The sequence below is a fragment of the Leptonychotes weddellii genome, chromosome 4, assembly GCF_054177405.1.
Source record: "Leptonychotes weddellii isolate Sample4059 chromosome 4, ASM5417740v2, whole genome shotgun sequence".
Taxonomy (NCBI): Eukaryota; Metazoa; Chordata; class Mammalia; order Carnivora; family Phocidae; genus Leptonychotes; species Leptonychotes weddellii.
The window spans coordinates 113,719,718-113,738,737 of NC_138372.1; the positions used below are offsets into that span (position 1 = coordinate 113,719,718).

Consider the following 19,020-nt stretch of genomic DNA (forward strand, 5'->3'; position numbering starts at 1 on the left):
TTTTGCTAATGTTCTCATTGCTTTTTAGAGGAGCAGATTTTTGGAGATTCCTATACTCACATTCCAGAAATGCTTCTCCTCTCCTATTTTTCCTGATTTCATCAGCCTAGTTTTCTCTTTGTTTGAATGGAAGTAAGATATCTTCATAATGGGCTGTAGAATCAGATAATATCCATTTCTTTAAGTCCTAATTTCATGATAAGCTATTAAAAACAATTTTGTAGTAAGATAAGTTTTGGGACTTTATACATATCATTATAGTTGAGAAACTCTCAGTTGTAAGATATACCAGTGATGTAACAACTTTTCAAGAGGAGCAAAAACAGTTCTACACTTTTAAATGAACAGATCAAGTGTAATCAGCATCCTGGCTTAAAATGAGAGAAATTATTGTCCATTGTTGACTTGAAGACATGCTATACAGTCTTTTCTAAAAGTCACCAGGTGGTCCTGCAGCAAGATCTGCTTGACTATGTAAAGTCCAGCATTTTTTCGTATTTACTTGAGTTCTTTGTGCAGAATGCTTATTATCTTCTGTTTTCAGAATGCTTATAATTTTCAGAATGCCTATTAACTGTGGGAAAAACAAATGTTCTAGGATTTTAGGAAGTGCTAATCTAATCTAATCCTCTCAATCTCAGTTCTCTTAATTTAATGAAGAAGAAGTTGATTCTCTAAGAGATTGTAGACTTGTTCATGTCACCTGGTTAGTAGTAGATGCCAGGAGTAGAATCAAGAGTTCTTGTTTGGGCCCAGTGATGTTTACTCTTATTGCTTCATCCTTTACTCATGACTTCACTTTGTTCCCCTTACCAGGGGGTGACACAGTTTATTCTGTCACTCTTGAGAACCAAAGTGCTTGGGGCAATAAATGGGGCTGCAGGATTCTACTGTCCACTCAAGATGTGGTGTGACCTTTGTTCTCCTTAATCTAACCTCGCATTACTTCTTTCCACGTAGCCTCCCAAGATTTGTATTTGAGCAATGCTTAAGGCAGTGGTGTTATTGTATCACAGCTGATAATTTTACCAGGCCCAAGATAAGGCACTAACTTACTATCACATGAAAGAGTAGAAAAGGATGTGTTAGGGGCAGTGGAATGTAGATAACATAAAGACCAAAATGAGTTAATAGCCAGTTTTAGATAGGTGTCAGGGCTTCAGGAGACTTGGAACTCAGAGTTTAAATATTAGGATTGTGGCATCAGAAATAGGGACTAGAAATATATACCTCAGGAGATAAATGAGACAGGACTTCAGTATTTTGTTCTGATTTAAAGGTCAACCGGATTGTCCTACACAATACATGTGTTTGTAGAGAAAAGACATACACACATTGGAAACAACCAAGAATAAAAAATAATAATAATAACAGTAATACGATAAAAACAGCACAAGAATAACTAGAAAGATGAGCTCTAAAAGTAAAAAAAGACAAAAACTTCTGGCAAACTCTTTTAGGTTATTTTTGAAGACCAAAAGAAATCGTGATGATTTTTAATCTCACTTTTCACATTAAATCTTCTCTGAGTGTTCAGAAAATTCTGAAGCTTCTCCTAAAAAATTCAGGGCATCTGAACTCATACCAGGCAATAAATCCTATACCTTAGGCATTTGCATGTTTGGTATCTGTTATCATCATAAATATTTAACAATTTATCTTTAACCAATAAATATAAAAGTAAGTTAATAATTACTGTTAATTATCTGTTGCAAGCAAAACATTCTAATGTCAAAATGTAATTTTCCATTATAATAGTGATTGTAGAGGAGGATTATTTTGGCTATAAAGAAGTTTTTGCAATTTCTAGAGGCCAAATGCCTCTGAATTATTCATGTGACATTCTTACTTTGAAATGTTTCCCATGTTTGTGGTAAAACCTTGATATTATGAATGGTTCAATTGACTAACCTCCTAGAAAAAATTTAAACGGTAATATTTAATACAATATAAAAGTTAATCTCACCAAATAAACTATTATTAAGTGTAATGGAAAAATGTATCAAGTTGCTCTCCAATATATAAAGTTACATGCTTCAGAATAGATACAAAGCTTACCTGCTTTACTTATTGACATTTCCTTGTCATATGCAATAATAGTAGTCAGAACATTTCATAACAAGTATCAGAGAAGGCTGTATTTAAACAACAGAACAGTTCTTTTGTGATGCAGAATTCTTTGGATTAGAATATTGTATGGAGTTGAATTTTTTAAAACTGAAAACAGGAGATACGTGGTCCAATTTTGGTTATTTAAAAAAATCAAAGTTATAAATGAGTAGCATATGTTTTTAATCCTTTTACCAAACACTTTTTGTTTGTCTTGGAATATTCTTACATTTGCTCTAGGTGTAGCCTGAAACTACAAAATATAATAATGAAAACAAAATGAAGTTCATAACTCTAACCTTGATGGATTTAGCTTTTGGCAGTCTTATATTTGATGGGCTATATCTTTCACAAATGAAAAGAATGTATTGATTGGCTGCAAGTAAAACCTATTTGTTCTCCATGAATTTTATTCTGTATATTTTCAGTTGCTGTAAGAGCTCAGCGTGTTCACACCGGACAAACTGGTTGCATAATTTTCCCTGACTTGTTCTGTAACATTGACCTGCTTCAGCTTCACAAATTAAACAGACCTGGACATATTTGTCCCAAACTAGAATTTTTTTGGTTAAGATTCTCCAATATGTTCCATATGCTCCAGAGACCAGATTACCTCCTTAGAATCTCCTTAGAATCATGTTTATGAATCTTAAAATTCAAAACACATTAATGAGAAGCTGCTATGTGTTGGGCACTATGGCATAGGATATACAAAAAACAAAACAAAATAAAAGGTTAGGATCTCTTTTCTCTAGTAAGTTAAAGAGAAGTGCATAAGCATCTGTAGCATAAGGTATACTATTTCTTAAGAGATAAACAGAATGTTAAGGAAGTCAAAGGAAGGATATATCACATGAAGTTGGCAGTAGGAACATGTAATTAGAGAGATCTTAATGAAGAACTGGTGCTTGAACTAAGAGATAGGTAAGATTTTGAAGTACAGGGATGGACAAGAATGTCACATGAGCAAGAATAACACATGGGCAAGGGCGCGAACATAGGAAGAGCATTGGTTATGTTTGGTTGCCCAGGGAACTAGCAATTCATACTTTTAGGGAAAAACACTAGACACAGGGGATCAGAGAGAAATAAGTCTGGAAATATAAGTCATGAAAAGAACAGAGGGTGCAAATTATAAGGATAAAAAATGTGAATTGATAAACAGTGGAGAAATCTTTACATAGGGAGGAACTCTGATGAGAACATTCATATTCAGAACTTTGGATAACATTAACACAAATGATGGGGAGGTCCAGGTGTTTGGCCCTTTACATATTTCTTAACCTGATGAGAATAAAACTCATTTTTAAACTACCTGTGCTCTAGTGCTATTTCAAACAGAGATCATCATCTCCCTAAGACATGCCATTTTTAAAAGACTTATAAAATAAAGTGGTGGTATATGTATACAAATGGAATATTACTCAGCCATAAAAAAAGAATGAACTCTTACCATTTGCAATAACGTGGGTAGAGCTGGAGTATATTATGCTAAGTGAAATAAGTCAGTCAAAGAAAGGCAAATGCCATCTGATTTCACTTATATGTGGAACTTAAGAAACAAAACAGATGAACGTAGGGGAAAAAAGAAAAGAGAAGGAGGCAAACTAGCAGACTCTTAACTATAGAGATCAAACTGAAGGTTGCCAGAGGGGAGGTGGGCAGGGGGATAGCTTAAATGGATGATACGTATTAAGAAGGGCACTTGTGATGAACACTGGGTTTTGTATGTAAGTGATGAATCACTAAATTCTACTCCTGAAACTAATATTACACTGTATATTAACTAACTGGAATTTAAGTAAAAACTTGAAATAAAAAAATTTAAAAATGAAAATAAAAGAAAATGAGTCTCTGTAGGCAGCAATAAATAAATAAATAATAAGTTACTCAGAAGTTATGTTCTTCACTAGGCAAAGAAGGCAAACATGGACCATAATACAGCCCAACTTACAGGAGGAGAAATAAATCATTGTTGAAGTGCTTTTTAAAACTTTGTTGTTATTGAGTGTAGTCATTAACCTATCAATTACATATCACTAAATATATGTAGCTTGAGCTTATAATTCTTTAAAACATAATTAATTTTAGAGTAAACTCCTACCCAAAGTCTCAAAGTATGCATGATTTATGTATTTTTATATTTTTATATTTATATATTTTTATATTAAAATACATAATTATCAGAACTATGATTTGTAAATGTTGTCTCCCAATCTTTAGGTTACCTTTTTTATTTTGTTGTTTCCTTTGCTGTGCAGACTTTTTATTTTGATGCAGTCCCACTTATTTATTTTTGCTTCTGTTGCCTGAGCTTTTGTCATGTCTAAAACATTATTGCCAAGACCAATGTCAAAGAGTTTTCCCTCTGTTTTCTTCTAAGAGTTTTATAGTTTCCAGTCTCACGTTTAAGTTTTTAAAACATTTTAATTGATTTTTGTGTATATTGTGAGATAAGGATCCAATTTCTTTTTTTGCATGTGGATACACAGTTTTCCCAAAACCATTTAATGAAGGGACTGTCCTTTCCCCATTGTGTATTCTTAGCACTCTTGTTAAAAACCAGTTGACCATATATGCTTGGGTTTACCTTTGGACTCCCTATTCTATTCCATTGGTCCATGTGTCCATTTTTATGCCAGTACCATACTGTTGATTACTATCACTTTGTAATATAATTTGAAATCAGGAAATGTGATGCCTCCAGCTCTGTTCTTTCTCAAGATTGCTTTGGCTATTAGGAGTCTTTTGTGGTTCCACAAGAATTTTAGAATTGTTTTCTATTTCTGTGAAAAATGCCATTGGAATTTTTATAGAGATTGCATTGAATCTATATATCACTTTGTATGGACATTTTAGCAATATGAACTCTTCCAATCCATCAGCATAGGATATCTTTCCATTTATTTATGACTTCTTCAATTTCTTTTATCACTGTTTTATAGTTTTCAGTGTACATATCTTTTGTCTTCTTGGTTAAATTTATTCCTATGTATTTTATTCTTTTGAAGCTATTGTAAATGGAATTGGGTTTTTTTCAATTTCCTTTTCAGATAAATCATTTTTAGTATAAAGAAGTGCAAATGATTTTTGTATGTTGCTTTTGTATTCTGTAACTTTATGGAATTTATTTATTAGTTCTAACAGGTTTGTGTGTGTGTGTGTGTGTGTCTGTGTATTTGCATGGAGTCTTTAGGGTTTTCTATATATAGGATTATGTCATCTACAAACAGTGATAATTTTACTCTTTTCTGATTTGGATGCCTTTTATTTCTTTTTCTTGTCTGATTGCCTTTGCTAGTACTTCCTGTACTATTTTGAATAGAAGTGGCAAGAATGGACATCCTTGCCTTGTACTGTATCTTAGAGGAAAAACTTTCAATTTTTCTCCATTGATTATGATATTACCTGTGGGAGTTTCATAAATGACAATAATTGGGTGAGGAAATTTCCTTTTATATCTATTTTATTGAGAATTTTTATTAAGCCATATATCCGATAAGGGATTAATATCCAAAATGTATAAGGAACACATATAATTCAATAACAAAAACCTCAAATAATCCAATTAAAATATGGACAAAGAAACTTAATAGACATTTTCCACAGAAGAAATAGAAATGGCCAATAGGTACACGAAAAGGTGCTCAACATCACTAATTATCAAGGAAGTGCAATCAAAAACACAGTGAGATATAACCTCACACCTCTTAGAATGGCTTTAATCAAAAAGGTAAGAGTTGGTAAAGATGTGGAAAAAAGAGAACCCTATACATTGTTGGTGGGAATGTAAATTGGTATACCCATTATGGAAAACAGTATGGATGATTTTCCTCAAAAAAGTAAAACTAAAACTTCCTTATGCTCCAGCAAGCCCTCTTCTGGATATATGTTCTAAGGAAATGAAATCATTGGGTCTCATTCCTGATCTAAGAAGGAAAGCTTTCAATTTTGCATCATGAAGTACAATATTTGCTATAGGTTTGTGTGTGTGTGTATACACTTTTATTAGATTATGAACATTTTTTTACATTCTGAATCCATTGAGTTTTTTTTACATTGTGAATAAATGTCAAAATTTATCAACTTTTAAATCCATTTTTAAATATTTTTCTCACTTATTCTATTTTTGTGGTTAATTTCATGGGTTAGTTTTTGAGAATTAATCTGGTATTGCATTTTGCAATAAAACCTAACTTGATAAGGATGTTGGTAAAAGTTTGTTTAGGATTTTTATATCTATATTTATAATTCAATTGGCTTATTTAGGCAAAAAAGTTTCCCTTTAACACAATTCTTCTGTTATGCATTGGAATCAACATTAGCTAGCCTCATAAAATGTATTGGGGAATATTTCCCGATGGATTCTCCGGAAGTGTTTGTGTAACACTGAATTTTTTTTTAATGATTAGAGGACTTCAGTGGTGGAGCTATATGGGCTTCAAAATTTCTTCATGTGAAGAATTTTTAACTATGAATTTAATTTCTTTGATAATTATGTGACTACTCAGATTTTCTATTTCCTCTTGTGACAGTTTTGGTAAGCTTTATTTTTCCAGAGATTTGCTCATTTCATTTGAATTTTCAAATTCATTCTTACAAAGTATTTGTAATATTCTCATATAGCTTTTAGAAAAATGTGTTCCAGTTCTGTGATGATGTCTCTTTTTTAATTAATTGATTTATTTTGTTGATTATGCAGTCATAGATTATAGATTCAAGGTCAATGGATGCGAAAAATGTAAAAGATTTTGGGGATTATGTTTTAAAATTACCACAGCCAGCAATTAACATATATTAGACATTCTAATTGTATGAAAAATGTGCCCCACCTTCATTTTCCATTCATTTGTTTCTGTGTATCATTGTGGATGTTTTATTCTGATCTGTATTCAAGTTTATTATTTCTCTCTTTAATGCTATCAAATCTGCTGCTTAACACATATCTCAACTTTCAAATTTCAGTTACTATATTTTAGCATTTTCATTGGTTTATTTTTAATTTCTAGTTCTTTCCAAAAACTCTAAATATTTTCTTTCATTTCTTATTACCCATACTTATTTTGAGATCTGTGTTTAAGTCCATTATTTGATTCCTTGTGGGTCTTTCTATTCTCTGTCATTTTCTCTTGGTTTTTGATCACATGATCTTGTCACCATGTTTATTTATTTTAGATTAAGTGTGAAATTGTATATGAAAAATTGCAAAGATAATTTGAGGCCTAAAATGATGTTATCTTCTTCCAGATAGGATTTTACTTTGTTTCTGGGGTACTAGTAATCCTAGATTATTTGAATTCAACACAAAGTTGAGAAGATTTTAAGTAGGCTTTATTCATTGACAGGGCTGGTTTATTTCTATTTTGCCCTTATTCTTATAGTGTGGCCCTTCAGAGTAGCAACCCCAAACCTAGGAAATTACTGTGTGTCATCTTCCTCAGTAAGCCTGGATCCCCAATTTTTGTCCTGACTGCCTATGAAAATTTTGCAAGTTGTCAGTCTCTCAGGACTTCTGCAACTGGTAGATACCTGTAGAGGAACCATGTCCCCAAATTCCATGCTCATTTCTGTTTACTTTCTTATTCTCCTGGATATTGACCATTTAATACCTTATTATTTTGATAGATCCCTGATGCTCTGTCTCAATAATTTACCCAACCAATCCTGGATATTAAATTTCTTACTTCAATATATTTCAGTAAATGTGGGCAAAATCAGGACATTTTCAGATAATTGCCTTTAGCTTCCAAAGATTAAGAAAACATTTCTTTTTCGGGCGCCTTGGTGGCTCAGTCGTTAAGCGTCTGCCTTCGGCTCAGGTCATGATCCCGGGGTCCTGGGATCGAGTCCCACATCGGGCTCCCTGCTCGGCGGGAAGCCTGCTTCTCCCTCTCCCACTCCCCCTGCTTGTGTTCTTGCTCTCGCTATCTCTCTCTCTGTCAAATAAATAAAATCTTTAAAAAAAAAAAGAAAACATTTCTTTTTCATTGCTTTAATTTCTGCCAAACAGTGCCAGACACATAGTATATGCTTGCTAAATATTAGTAAATTCTAAGTTTTTACTTTTAGGCTAGGCATATGTCATATAAAATGGTTTCTATTTGTGCAAAAAAAAAAAAAGGACAATTTATCTTCTAAACCACCAGGACTTGTCTCTTGCTTCTTATTAGGTTTTCTACTTACCTTTAATGATGTTATTTTTAATGACATTGTGTTTTTACTCCTGTGTGGAATTTGTTCCCAGATACTTGCTAGGTTCTCACTGTGACTGACTAATGGACTCACTTTTTTTACTGTGAGTATACACATGTGTCATTTAATTATCTCAGTGAGAGGCTAATTTTCTTTCTAGACATATGATGGAGTGGGAAAAAACTAGGAGTCAGAAGACTATAAGGTCCTCATCCATCCTTTGGTCCCCAGGCTGGTACATTGCAAAGAATGGGCTCATACTCACTCAGGTGCATCTACAGTTGCTCGGTTCTCAGATTTTAACATCAGAGGTACATTAACTACATGGGAGTAAAAGAGAATGCTTTCCTTTAAGATTTTGTGCCAAATAATTTTTGCCTTTTACTTACTAACCAAGAATAATCTGTCTTCACTTGTGAAGCTACAGTTCATTTTTTCTGATTTTCTTAATTATTCTATGGCTTTTGCATTTAGCTTGCTGCTTCTAATATGCCTTGGCACTAGCAGAGGAGAGAAGGATTTTATAGTCCTACTTTGGAACCAAAAGAGTGACCTCTCCCTTGGGTGGTTGATGGGTGATATCTTTTGCAGTGTTCTTATATTCTCCCAGGCTGAAAGAATTCATCTCATTTCTACTAATTGGGGTACCTGCAGCCATACCATCATTGATCTCAACTCACCTTTTTATTTCACTCTCCTTTTTCCTCTTATTTCAAACTTAAGTGCTTATTTACCTCAAACTAAAGGGGAAAAAATCAAAGAACAAACTATTTTCTCCAGAAGATGCTATATTTCCACTGTCTGAGCTCTAAAAGTTGACTAGCATAGTCTCCTAAAAGGTGGAATAAAAGCTGAAATATATTTGTTATTAGGATCTGATAAGAAATCCTAGCCTGAAGATAGGCATTATGGCTGAAGAAACTACTTATGTAGGCATAATGAAGAGGGTATATGAAGATAGAAGAGGAGTTCTAAGCACAGAACTTCAAAAATGTGGCATAATAAATCTTTTCACTGAGAAAGTTAGTGTCTATCCTATTAGATATATGATTTAATAATGAATTAGGAAAATTGTCACATAGGCTAACATAAAATAGAATTACAAAGTCTATTTGAGTAATTAGAGTTATATCATTCCATTTCTCCTTAAAGCCTATTATGAGTAATTGACATTTTAAGGCTTACATAGGAACACCTGTATCTCCAAAAGAAGACAAAATGGAAGAGAACTTGCTAAATTTTTGCTGGTATGTGCTAGGTAGTATTTCCTTTAATCCTTGTGACAACTTAATATGTAGGTGATATTACTCTGGTTTTATAAACTCAGATCTGTTAAATATCCTTTCCCCAGGAAACACAATTAAAAGTGCAATCTACATTCTAGCTCAATCCAAGGCCATATGTTCTACTCCAAAAATGTCATTCCATCTCTATAAGCTAAAAAAAGGAGGGGGGGAGGGAATGTGTGTATAGATAGTATCAAGAGAGGAATTATTTCACTGAGTGAAGAATTTGTATCATAAAAAAAAACACTACAGAGCATGAAAATAAGAAAAAGTGACATATAAAGAAACCAGCAGTAATACATTTGGGTAGAAAATCTGCTTTTAATATAAACTTCAACTTGATTTAGTTAAATTTACACTGTGTTCCAAATTGTTATCTACATGCAAAGTCATCCAGAAAATTAAGGGAGGCATACATGATAAACGTAAAAATTAAAATTTTGACAGAATAAAATAAATAACATTTAGTAATTACATTAAACATGTTTTAAATCCCATAGTTAGATATTAAAAATAGAACAACTGTTCAAAGCAGGCTTCCAAATTTCTTAAAAATGAGTTGTTTTGAAATGTTGACTAAATATTCCAAAACTATATATCAACTTCGGTATAATTAAACATTCTTCAAACCAAAAACATGCCTTTTCTTTATATTATTAAACATACGTTATATGTTACTTTCTCCTTCATATTAGGACACAAAGGATTATCCATTTGTTAACATTTAAAATAATTTTCAGAAAGTTTCTACTAGCTATGCAAGGCTTCGTAATTTATAAGTTTCTTCCACATATTTAATCCCAAAAATTAACCTATTAGGGAAAATTTATTCTTAATGCTCCTATTTTACATTGTAAGTATTCAACACATATTTATTTAATAAATATTTATATATTCACTATTGATTTACTTAATAAATATTTCCTGAATGAATTGAACAAATGAAAGAATGAATAAATTTAGGTCATATTGTTTAAGTCACCTTTGAAGATCACTTGAGGAATGGCCAAGCCTGAGTCTCTATCTTCTGATTATTCAGGGAGGCTACAATGTCTAGAAACATAGACATATCTATCTAATAAGTGGTTTATCCGTCTACACAACAGAACATGATACATTCAATGACATTTCATATGTTCAGTGTGTTGTTCCTCTGTTGTAATGATAATTTAGTCAGAGTTGCAGTGAACATAGAGCATTAATGCAGCATTTACATCTATCCCTACATATGTATTTGTGATCACTGCCTCAGGTGATTTGTGTTGCTGTTTTTTACTATAGACCTGTACCTATAACATTCAAGAAGAAAGTAAGCAGGTTCTAACCTGTAAACAAAAATATTACCTTTATTTCTAGACTTCAGGGCTACTCTCTCGCTTGCTCTTTCTTCCCCTGACCAAAGGTGCTTCATTTCTTAATCCCCCGAAGTATGGGTAATAATGGCCATCCCCTGTATAAGTAGTCCTGCTTCACAGAGGGAAGCAGTGTAAGGCTGGATACCTAAGTCAGTTGCCACACAAGACCAAGTGTTATGCCAAAGTTCAATTGAGAAACTTGAGATCAGTTAATTCTGTCTTTTATTTCTCTTATCCTTGGCCACTTTGCCTTGCCCCACTGTCCCTATCAAAATAAAATCTCTTCATATGTTTGTTTTCTTAAGCACTGTGGATCTATTTCTCAGATCTTTCCTCTGGGCCCTATGGAACTGGAATTTTATTTGCAAACTGATTGTTTGTCAGTGCTATTCAAAGAACACTCTTCATACCCCCCTCCTTTTTTTTACCTTATTTGAAATGGTTTCTAGAAAAGCTGCTACTCTTACCTTTACCAGGAGAAGCTGCTCCTTCTTTCAGTTGCCAGGTGTCAGATACCATGAGATAGCATTAACATTCTACCTGAAATTCTCCTTTTTGGGCTCAAGCCATTTGTCTGGCTGTGCTGTTTCTTTCCTTGTCACTATAATCTTACCAATCACTCCTATTCTTTCATGTGGGGTGTTTATATTTGATTGATTGCTTTTCTCTCTGCCCCAATCTTATCATTAGGAAAACTTAATTCCAACTTGGGAGACTTATCCAGTGTTTTACTATTATAATTCTTTGGCCCTCTCAAATGTAGTGATCTTCTAAAGTAATGCATTTTTTTTTTTTTTGGTCAATTGTGAAATAGCATCCAACTCTAACATCTTATATTTCTATAATCCATTCTCTGTCCCAAACCTTCTGCCCTTAAGGCTATGTATTTCCTACTAAACCTACACTTCAATCTAATTTTGTACGTAGACACTTCACTACTTTTTGTTCAAGTATATCCAACCACAGCTGGCTTCATCCTTCACCCAAAGTCCATGCTACACAGAACAGTGATACGCAAAGTGTGGTCCACAAACCAGCCACATCAGCATTAGCATCAACATCACTTTGGAAATTGTAAGAAATGCAGTTCCTTGGACCCCACTCCACAACTGCTAAATCAGAAACTCTAATAGTGAAGTCGGCAACCTGTGTTTAAAAAACCCTCCAGATGATTCTAATATGCTTAAAATTTGAGAAGCACTAATAGAGAGCATTAATTCAATTGCTCTCTTGCAAGCACCTTTAGTATCTTTGGGTGGTAAAGAACATTTAAATATGAATGCATCATTATTTCATTCAAAACCCTTCCATGTTTAAGATTTCTAAAAGTTTATCAAGTTCTCCGGCTTTATTCAGCATCCACTTGCCACATACAATCATCACTTTCAGTCCATATTTTTTTTGTAGTTCCTATTTATCTAAATTTGAATACTGCAACACTGTCAAATATCCACTACTTAATGATTCTTGCAAAGATGTTTCCCTTATAGTCTTCCTCTGAGAGGGACGTTGAGCTAACTTGCTCAAAGTCATGTACATAGGAAGGGGTGGAATCAGAATTTGAACTCAGGTCTGAGTACAAAACCCATGCTTTTTCAATTTTGTTGCTGAATTATTTGAAACAGCAGTTGCATTGAGTTAAGTCTGACTGCTTGAATCAGAACTTACCAATGGAACTCTACAGATTTTTAAAAAATGAGTTATATGAAAATCTAGTATCAAATAACTTTGATAAGTACCAAGTTACATACTTTTATTTATTTAGTACCTAAATTTATTTAATTTTGATATATATCAAGTTACAGAAGACTTCTAAGAGCCTTTATTTAATATGCTGGTGTGTATTTTGATCCTCCAAAAAGCAGATATGGTATGTTGCTGTCCAAAATTCTTTTTTTTTTTAAGATTTTATTTATTTATTTGTCAGAGAGAGTGAGAGCACAAGCAGGGGGAGTGTCAGGCAGAGGGAGAAGCAGGCTCCCTGCTGAGCAAGAAACCCAAGGCAGGACTTGATCCCAGGATTCTGGGATCATGACCTGAGCAGAAGGCAGATGCTTAACCAGTTGAGCCACTCAGGCGTCCCGGTCCAAAATCCTTTGACCAAGGAACCATATTTTGTGAATCATTCATATTAACACCATGCAGGACTAGCATTCCAAGATTTGCTTTGGAAAACTTGGAATTACTCTATTTTCTTTCTCTTCAAGAAATGTGGAATTGCTTATCTCCCTTGAGTCCTTTAGTTCATCTGCTTTTTATTTATTTATTTATTTTATTTATCTCCATTCTATTTCCCCATTCTCTTAAACTAGAATACTCCTGTCCCTTTGTCCCATTAGGTACTGCCCTTCTGCCAGGGATGCATTCAGAGGAATTACATTTAGCATGTAATGTTATGTGCCAGGCATTATGAACAGAGTGTATATGTATTTATATGCACTACTTTTATAAATCTCATAATAACTTTGTGATGATGACATTAAATTGCAAATATGATAGCATCACCATTCTGTGATATATATATATATCTAATCCCGACTAAGTTGTGTTAGGGTAGCCACCTGAACAGTGTTACTTTCTTGTCTGACCGATGTTGGACATAAGAATTATGAATATGATTTATGTGAGATTTTCTTAAAGTCTATATATATATTCAAAACACTAGCTGGAGGGCATTTTGCCCTAGATTTTATTTAAAAATCAGCAGAAGCTTGAATTGAAAATGACTGGAGTATGGAATAAGAATATACACACCATTAGGCAGTTAACGTGTATGTAATTGCAGCTCATTATATACTCTAAGTGTAGTTTTTTTATATTAATTTCAATTAATCTTCACTAGAAATTGTTTAACCTGCTAGGGAATTATGTTTAATAGATTTTTTTTTTCCTGGTCCAGCATATTATCTCTTTTTCTTTCACTGTGCAGGTTCTGCTGATCTTCTCCTTTGTGTTCCATGCTCTTCTTGTCCTACCCTGGTCTACTCTGGTATGTTTGCTCAGGGCACTTAATATCAATGTCAGGTAATTATGGGTACTATCTACAACTGCTCCAAGTTCAGATTTTTTTAATGCGTAGTTCTCATGACCTCTAATGAAAAAGAGATTTCCTTCCTACTCTGCATGTTTCCTTTCTCTTTTTTGATGTTCTATGGTACTCAGGCTTCTCACTGAGTCTGTATTCTCCCATGCTGAGGAAGTAGAATGGGAATTTAAATCCCTTCTCCTTGGCAGGAAAATCACTTTTAGATAGAATTGAGATTAAAAAGTATTTCCCCACTCTGTGAAGATCATGGACTTTATGACACCATTAAATATATCTTAGAGATACAGAATATCAGAACAATTTTACATCCATAGACATGAGGCTATTATATGAACTGGATATATAACATGAATAATTCATAGTTTCTTCTCTCAAGTGTGTCACAGAGATAAGCAAAAGGTTGAGTTTGTCCTTAGCACTCACAGAATCACAGAATATCAAAATTAGAATTTTAGAACCATGTACTTCTCTTCCAATCTAATACTGGTATCTTCTCTGCAATGCCCCTACAAAATAAACATGCAGTCTTCAATATCTTGAGTAATGGGAAGCATTCTACCTCCTGTGGCTTCTCATTCAATTTTATTCTGGTCTAATTGCTCATTAACCTAATAATTCTATACTAATAAATAACCTAAAGAAATAATTTCTGCAATGCCTTGCTGTGTAGTTATCAGAATATTATGTTCATTGCACATATTTTATAATAAAACAAAAAAATGTTTTATATTAAAACATGGAAAACATGTGAAAAGATGTGAACAAGCCAATGACCAATAAAAGAGAATTGATTTAAAAAGTATAGCAATCTATATAATGGAATACTGTTGTACATCTTATGAAGGATGAGATATATATTCACTGGATAAATACATGTATTTATACTGATATTAACTGGGTCTACATATCTATATCTCTCTATATATTCTGATGTGGAAATATTCTTGTAATAATGTTACATTAAAAAGTGAGTTACAAAACAGTATATTAAATAAATTGATTTTCTGTCATACACAATGCATAGACACACAGTCATATATGTACATCTTCAGAATACTATCTGGATGGTTACAAACAAAAATGTCTTGAAAAGATATCTGCATCCCCGTGTTCTGTGCACTATTTACAATAGCCAAGATATGGAAAAAACCTAAGTGTCCATCGACAGATAAATGGATAAAGAAAATGCACTATACATATATAGCCATAAAGAATAAAATTTTGCCATTTGCAACAACATGGATGGAACTTGAGGAGATTTTGCTAATTGAAATAAGTCAGGCACAGAAAAACAAATAACATCTGATCTCACTTATATGTGTAATCTGAACAACAAAAACCAAGCTCAAAAGTACAGAAAACAGATTGGTGGTTGCCAGAGGCAGGGATTGGGCAAAATAGGTGAAGTTGGTCAAAAAGCTTCCAATCATGAAATAAAGAAGTCATGGGGATGTAACATACAGTATGTGACAAAAGCAAACAAGTAAGCAAACAGTTTGCTTAAGTTGTACAAAATGTTTAAAACCTACTTCAAATGAAATTATTCTCTTTTGCTCCAAAATCTGAATCCTTTAGCTGCCTTCTTTCTGGTTCTTTTTGTATCACAGACAAAAATTTTATCTCTCTTCCACATCATCATTCTACCATCATAGGAACACACAGATCATGTTGTTCTCTTCTTTTGTCCTTCTAATGTTCTTTGTATAACATGTAGGTATACGGCCCTTCTACCCAAGAGATCTAAATAAATAAATCATTCATTTGATTCATATTTAATAAAGACCTAAAATAAAACAGGAACTATGCCAGAGAATAACATGTCACTATCATATGTGACATAAGCTTACTAAATGATGAAGTCACACATTGAACATGATTTACATAAAACACTGCAGATTTTCCTCATGTAAGCATTAGGGTGAGATAAGTGCATGCAGCAGAGAACTCTACCTTGACTAGTAGTCAAAGGGCCTAGAGAAAGTGATATTGAAGACCAGGTCCTAAAGAAGTAGGAGTTAGTTAGATAAAGGAGTTAGCTGGGATTGGTTGGGGTAAGCAAAGTTTTCCAGATAAGGGAAAAGTTATGTGCAAAAATAACTGGATTCCCTTCTTTCCTCTTTTTCTCCCTTTATCCTCTCCCTCTTTCCCATCAAACAAATACTTATTGAGCAAACACCATATGCAAAGTATTCTTTCAGGTCCTGTAAGTAAGTTGGAGATTTATATTTTTCTTTCAAAGTATTTATGGTCTAGTAGAAGAATCAGAAATATTAAATATAATAAATTATATTAATATATTAATTAAATATTAAATATTTAATACAAATATTAAATATAACAAAGCAGGAAAAAAACAGATAAAATATTCTAGGAGCATGGATCTTTCCCCTTGCCATCATAATCAGATTCCTCTAGGAAAAAATAAAGGAATTCTTTTCAATCAAGCAGTATGGGCACACAGTTCCAGTGTTGAAGTAAAGACTTGTATGACCTGATCTAGCTTATGCCACTCTAGCTTCCTAAATTAAGCTTTCATAATTCCTTCCAAGATAGTAATTGTGTACATCCCTTGCAAGTATTTCTCATTGGCTATATTTCTCCCTTGGCTCCCTCCTATAGGAAGGGAGGGAAGCCAGTCTTTTTCAACAGTCAAAGATATCTGTAGAATATCTAATTCTAATTAAATATACAAAAAGGGTTTATACAGATACCAGAAATTGACATCCTGGCAACAAAATACAGCTGATAGAAGTGGTACCCTAAGGTCAATGCCATTGTAAAAGTTTATACGGGGTATAGGAAAACATTAAGATCCCAAACTTTCTTTTAATATGCTGACTATAGAGGTATTATTAAGCACATTTTCTTTTTTTTGTTTCTCCCTACAGGTCTGTGAAGCAGGCAGAAGTTGCAGGTGGTCCTTAAAGAAATTGCAATTATTCAAATCCTTATGTATAGTTCTAATTTTATTTACTATGTGTCATCATTTAGAGAATGGTTATTTTTATAATATCAGTAATAAACAAGTACTCTTGTAACCAGGGGGTGCCTAAATGTGTAATCAGAGAACACTAACCCTGGCAAAGGATTCTGGGATGGTCAGGATGTCTGCTGCCTTTTGACATGGTTAGTGTCCTGGGTTTAGATTACTTTATACCTAGTTATTAGGATTACTATTTGATACATTAAATATTGCCTGATTCAAATAACTTTGCTTAAAATTTTTCTGTATTTTAACTTGTGTAGGGTTTTCTACTTCTTATATTTTTATAATATTTTCTCATTTTTTAGATTAATAAACATTATACTTACCCACATGTGCCAAGATGTGCCATTTAGGTCTCTCTGGGAGTTAGCTGTTTGGTATCATCACCTGCCATGTGTGTTTTGTACAGCAGCGAGAGACATATTCTCTACCACTGCTCCTTCCTATGATCATCTTCCCTGTTCCTATCAAATCAAATAATTGATATGTTAATTCAATAAAGCAGATCAATAAGGAATGAAATGCATGCCTCAAAGCATATGCAATGAATATTGTTTGACTATTTATCCAATTACTGAACTCAATTAAAGTTATCCATTTTGCATTTGATATATGCTCACTTTTGGAATATGTTATGCACTGATGCTAAGTGAATGGATCTAAGTAAATCTATTGAGTATCTCTATTGTCTGTTTTATCTTATTTGTCTTAATCTAAGTTTGCTTTCTGGACCTTTAAGGCATATGGTTAAATTATAAAATTGCCTGTATTACTGTCAAAGAAACAATATTAAAGGCCAGAACATGGCTAAAGAATAAACAAATAAATTCTGATTGTATGAATGACATTATATTCCTAAATCAAATAATATAATACATTTTCTTCCCATAACACTTTCATATGTACAGAAACTTGAGACTAATTTTCATACAATTTATTGGTTTTTATAAGTAGAAACAAATTAAAGGCTTAGAAAATAGTATATTTTGAGCAGAAAAGAGAGAGAAGTCAAGAGTAAGTTTATGGGACCAGAACCCTCCTCTACTTAAAAGTCCTTACGATAAAGAATATCTTCAAAAATGTTGTCCCTATTAGGAATAGTCTTTCTTTAAAACATGTCATCCCTGATGCCTTCATCTGAGCCGTATTTTCCTCCAACCTTCACTTGGTCAGTGTTTGTCTGCCTCTTGCCCACCGACATTTTCCTGGAGACAGTCACTCTCCTAAGTGCCACACCAACCTCAGGAATCAGATTGACCAGGGTATCAGAGTGTATGTTGCTGACAAGGCTACCAAAGACATACAAAGCTGGGCACTACTTATTAAAGTAGTAAGGATAGATTTTAATCAGTGATAAACTATTGCAATAGAGAAGAGGGTCCAGCATGAACTGAACTCAACTTTGATTTGTGCAGAGGTAACTGCACATTTCAAAGGAAGAGAGAGGCAGTAAGGATGGGAATTGCCAGAGCTTGAGGAGAGGCAGGGAAATGGAAATTTATATAAAACAGGAAGGGGCATTGACCCATGTGAAACTCATTTGGGTTTGCTTATTGAAGTTTGACTTCTGTCCTTCCACAGAGACTGGAAGACAGGGGCTCTATCTTCAAGCGTTGGCAGGAACAAACAGTAAATTCTTTGGCAGCCTTCCACTTTCCCAGGAAGGAACTTAAGGGGGCTGCAACCATCATCCTGGAGATTCTGCCTTGATTGTTAGAAAATATGTTTGTGTTTGTTCATATCTTCTAATGTGGGAGTGGGTTGGAGTGGATGAAACAATTTGGGCTCAGAGTCTGCAGTTTTTATAGGCCAAGGTTGAGGCCTGGTCAAGAAGAGAGCTTAGGGGAACCAGGCTAGAATTTGGTCAAGAAGAGAATCTTCATCAGTGCTGGCCACACACACACACACACACACACACCACGGTCTCTGCCCTGTCTTCTTTGTCAACCGCTATAATCACTTTTGGAGTCCAAGGACAGAGGGCAAGGCCAGTAAAAAGCTAGAGCCCAAATCAGGAGATTTCTCCAGGTTGCTTTTCTATCTCCT

At 33.7% G+C, this 19,020-nt stretch overlaps 1 protein-coding gene across 1 annotated transcript in view; it reads left to right on the forward strand.

Annotated features, from left to right (window-relative positions):
• The window catches only part of C4H8orf34 (chromosome 4 C8orf34 homolog), a 347,083-nt gene extending 329,264 nt beyond the window's left edge, over positions 1-17,819 (forward strand). Inside the window, 2 exon segments of the mRNA XM_081816087.1 lie at positions 13,872-13,931; positions 16,877-17,819. Of these exon segments, the coding sequence (XP_081672213.1) occupies positions 13,872-13,931; positions 16,877-16,884 (68 nt within the window). The 3' untranslated portion in view covers positions 16,885-17,819.
• Positions 17,820-19,020: the final 1,201 nt, after the last annotated feature.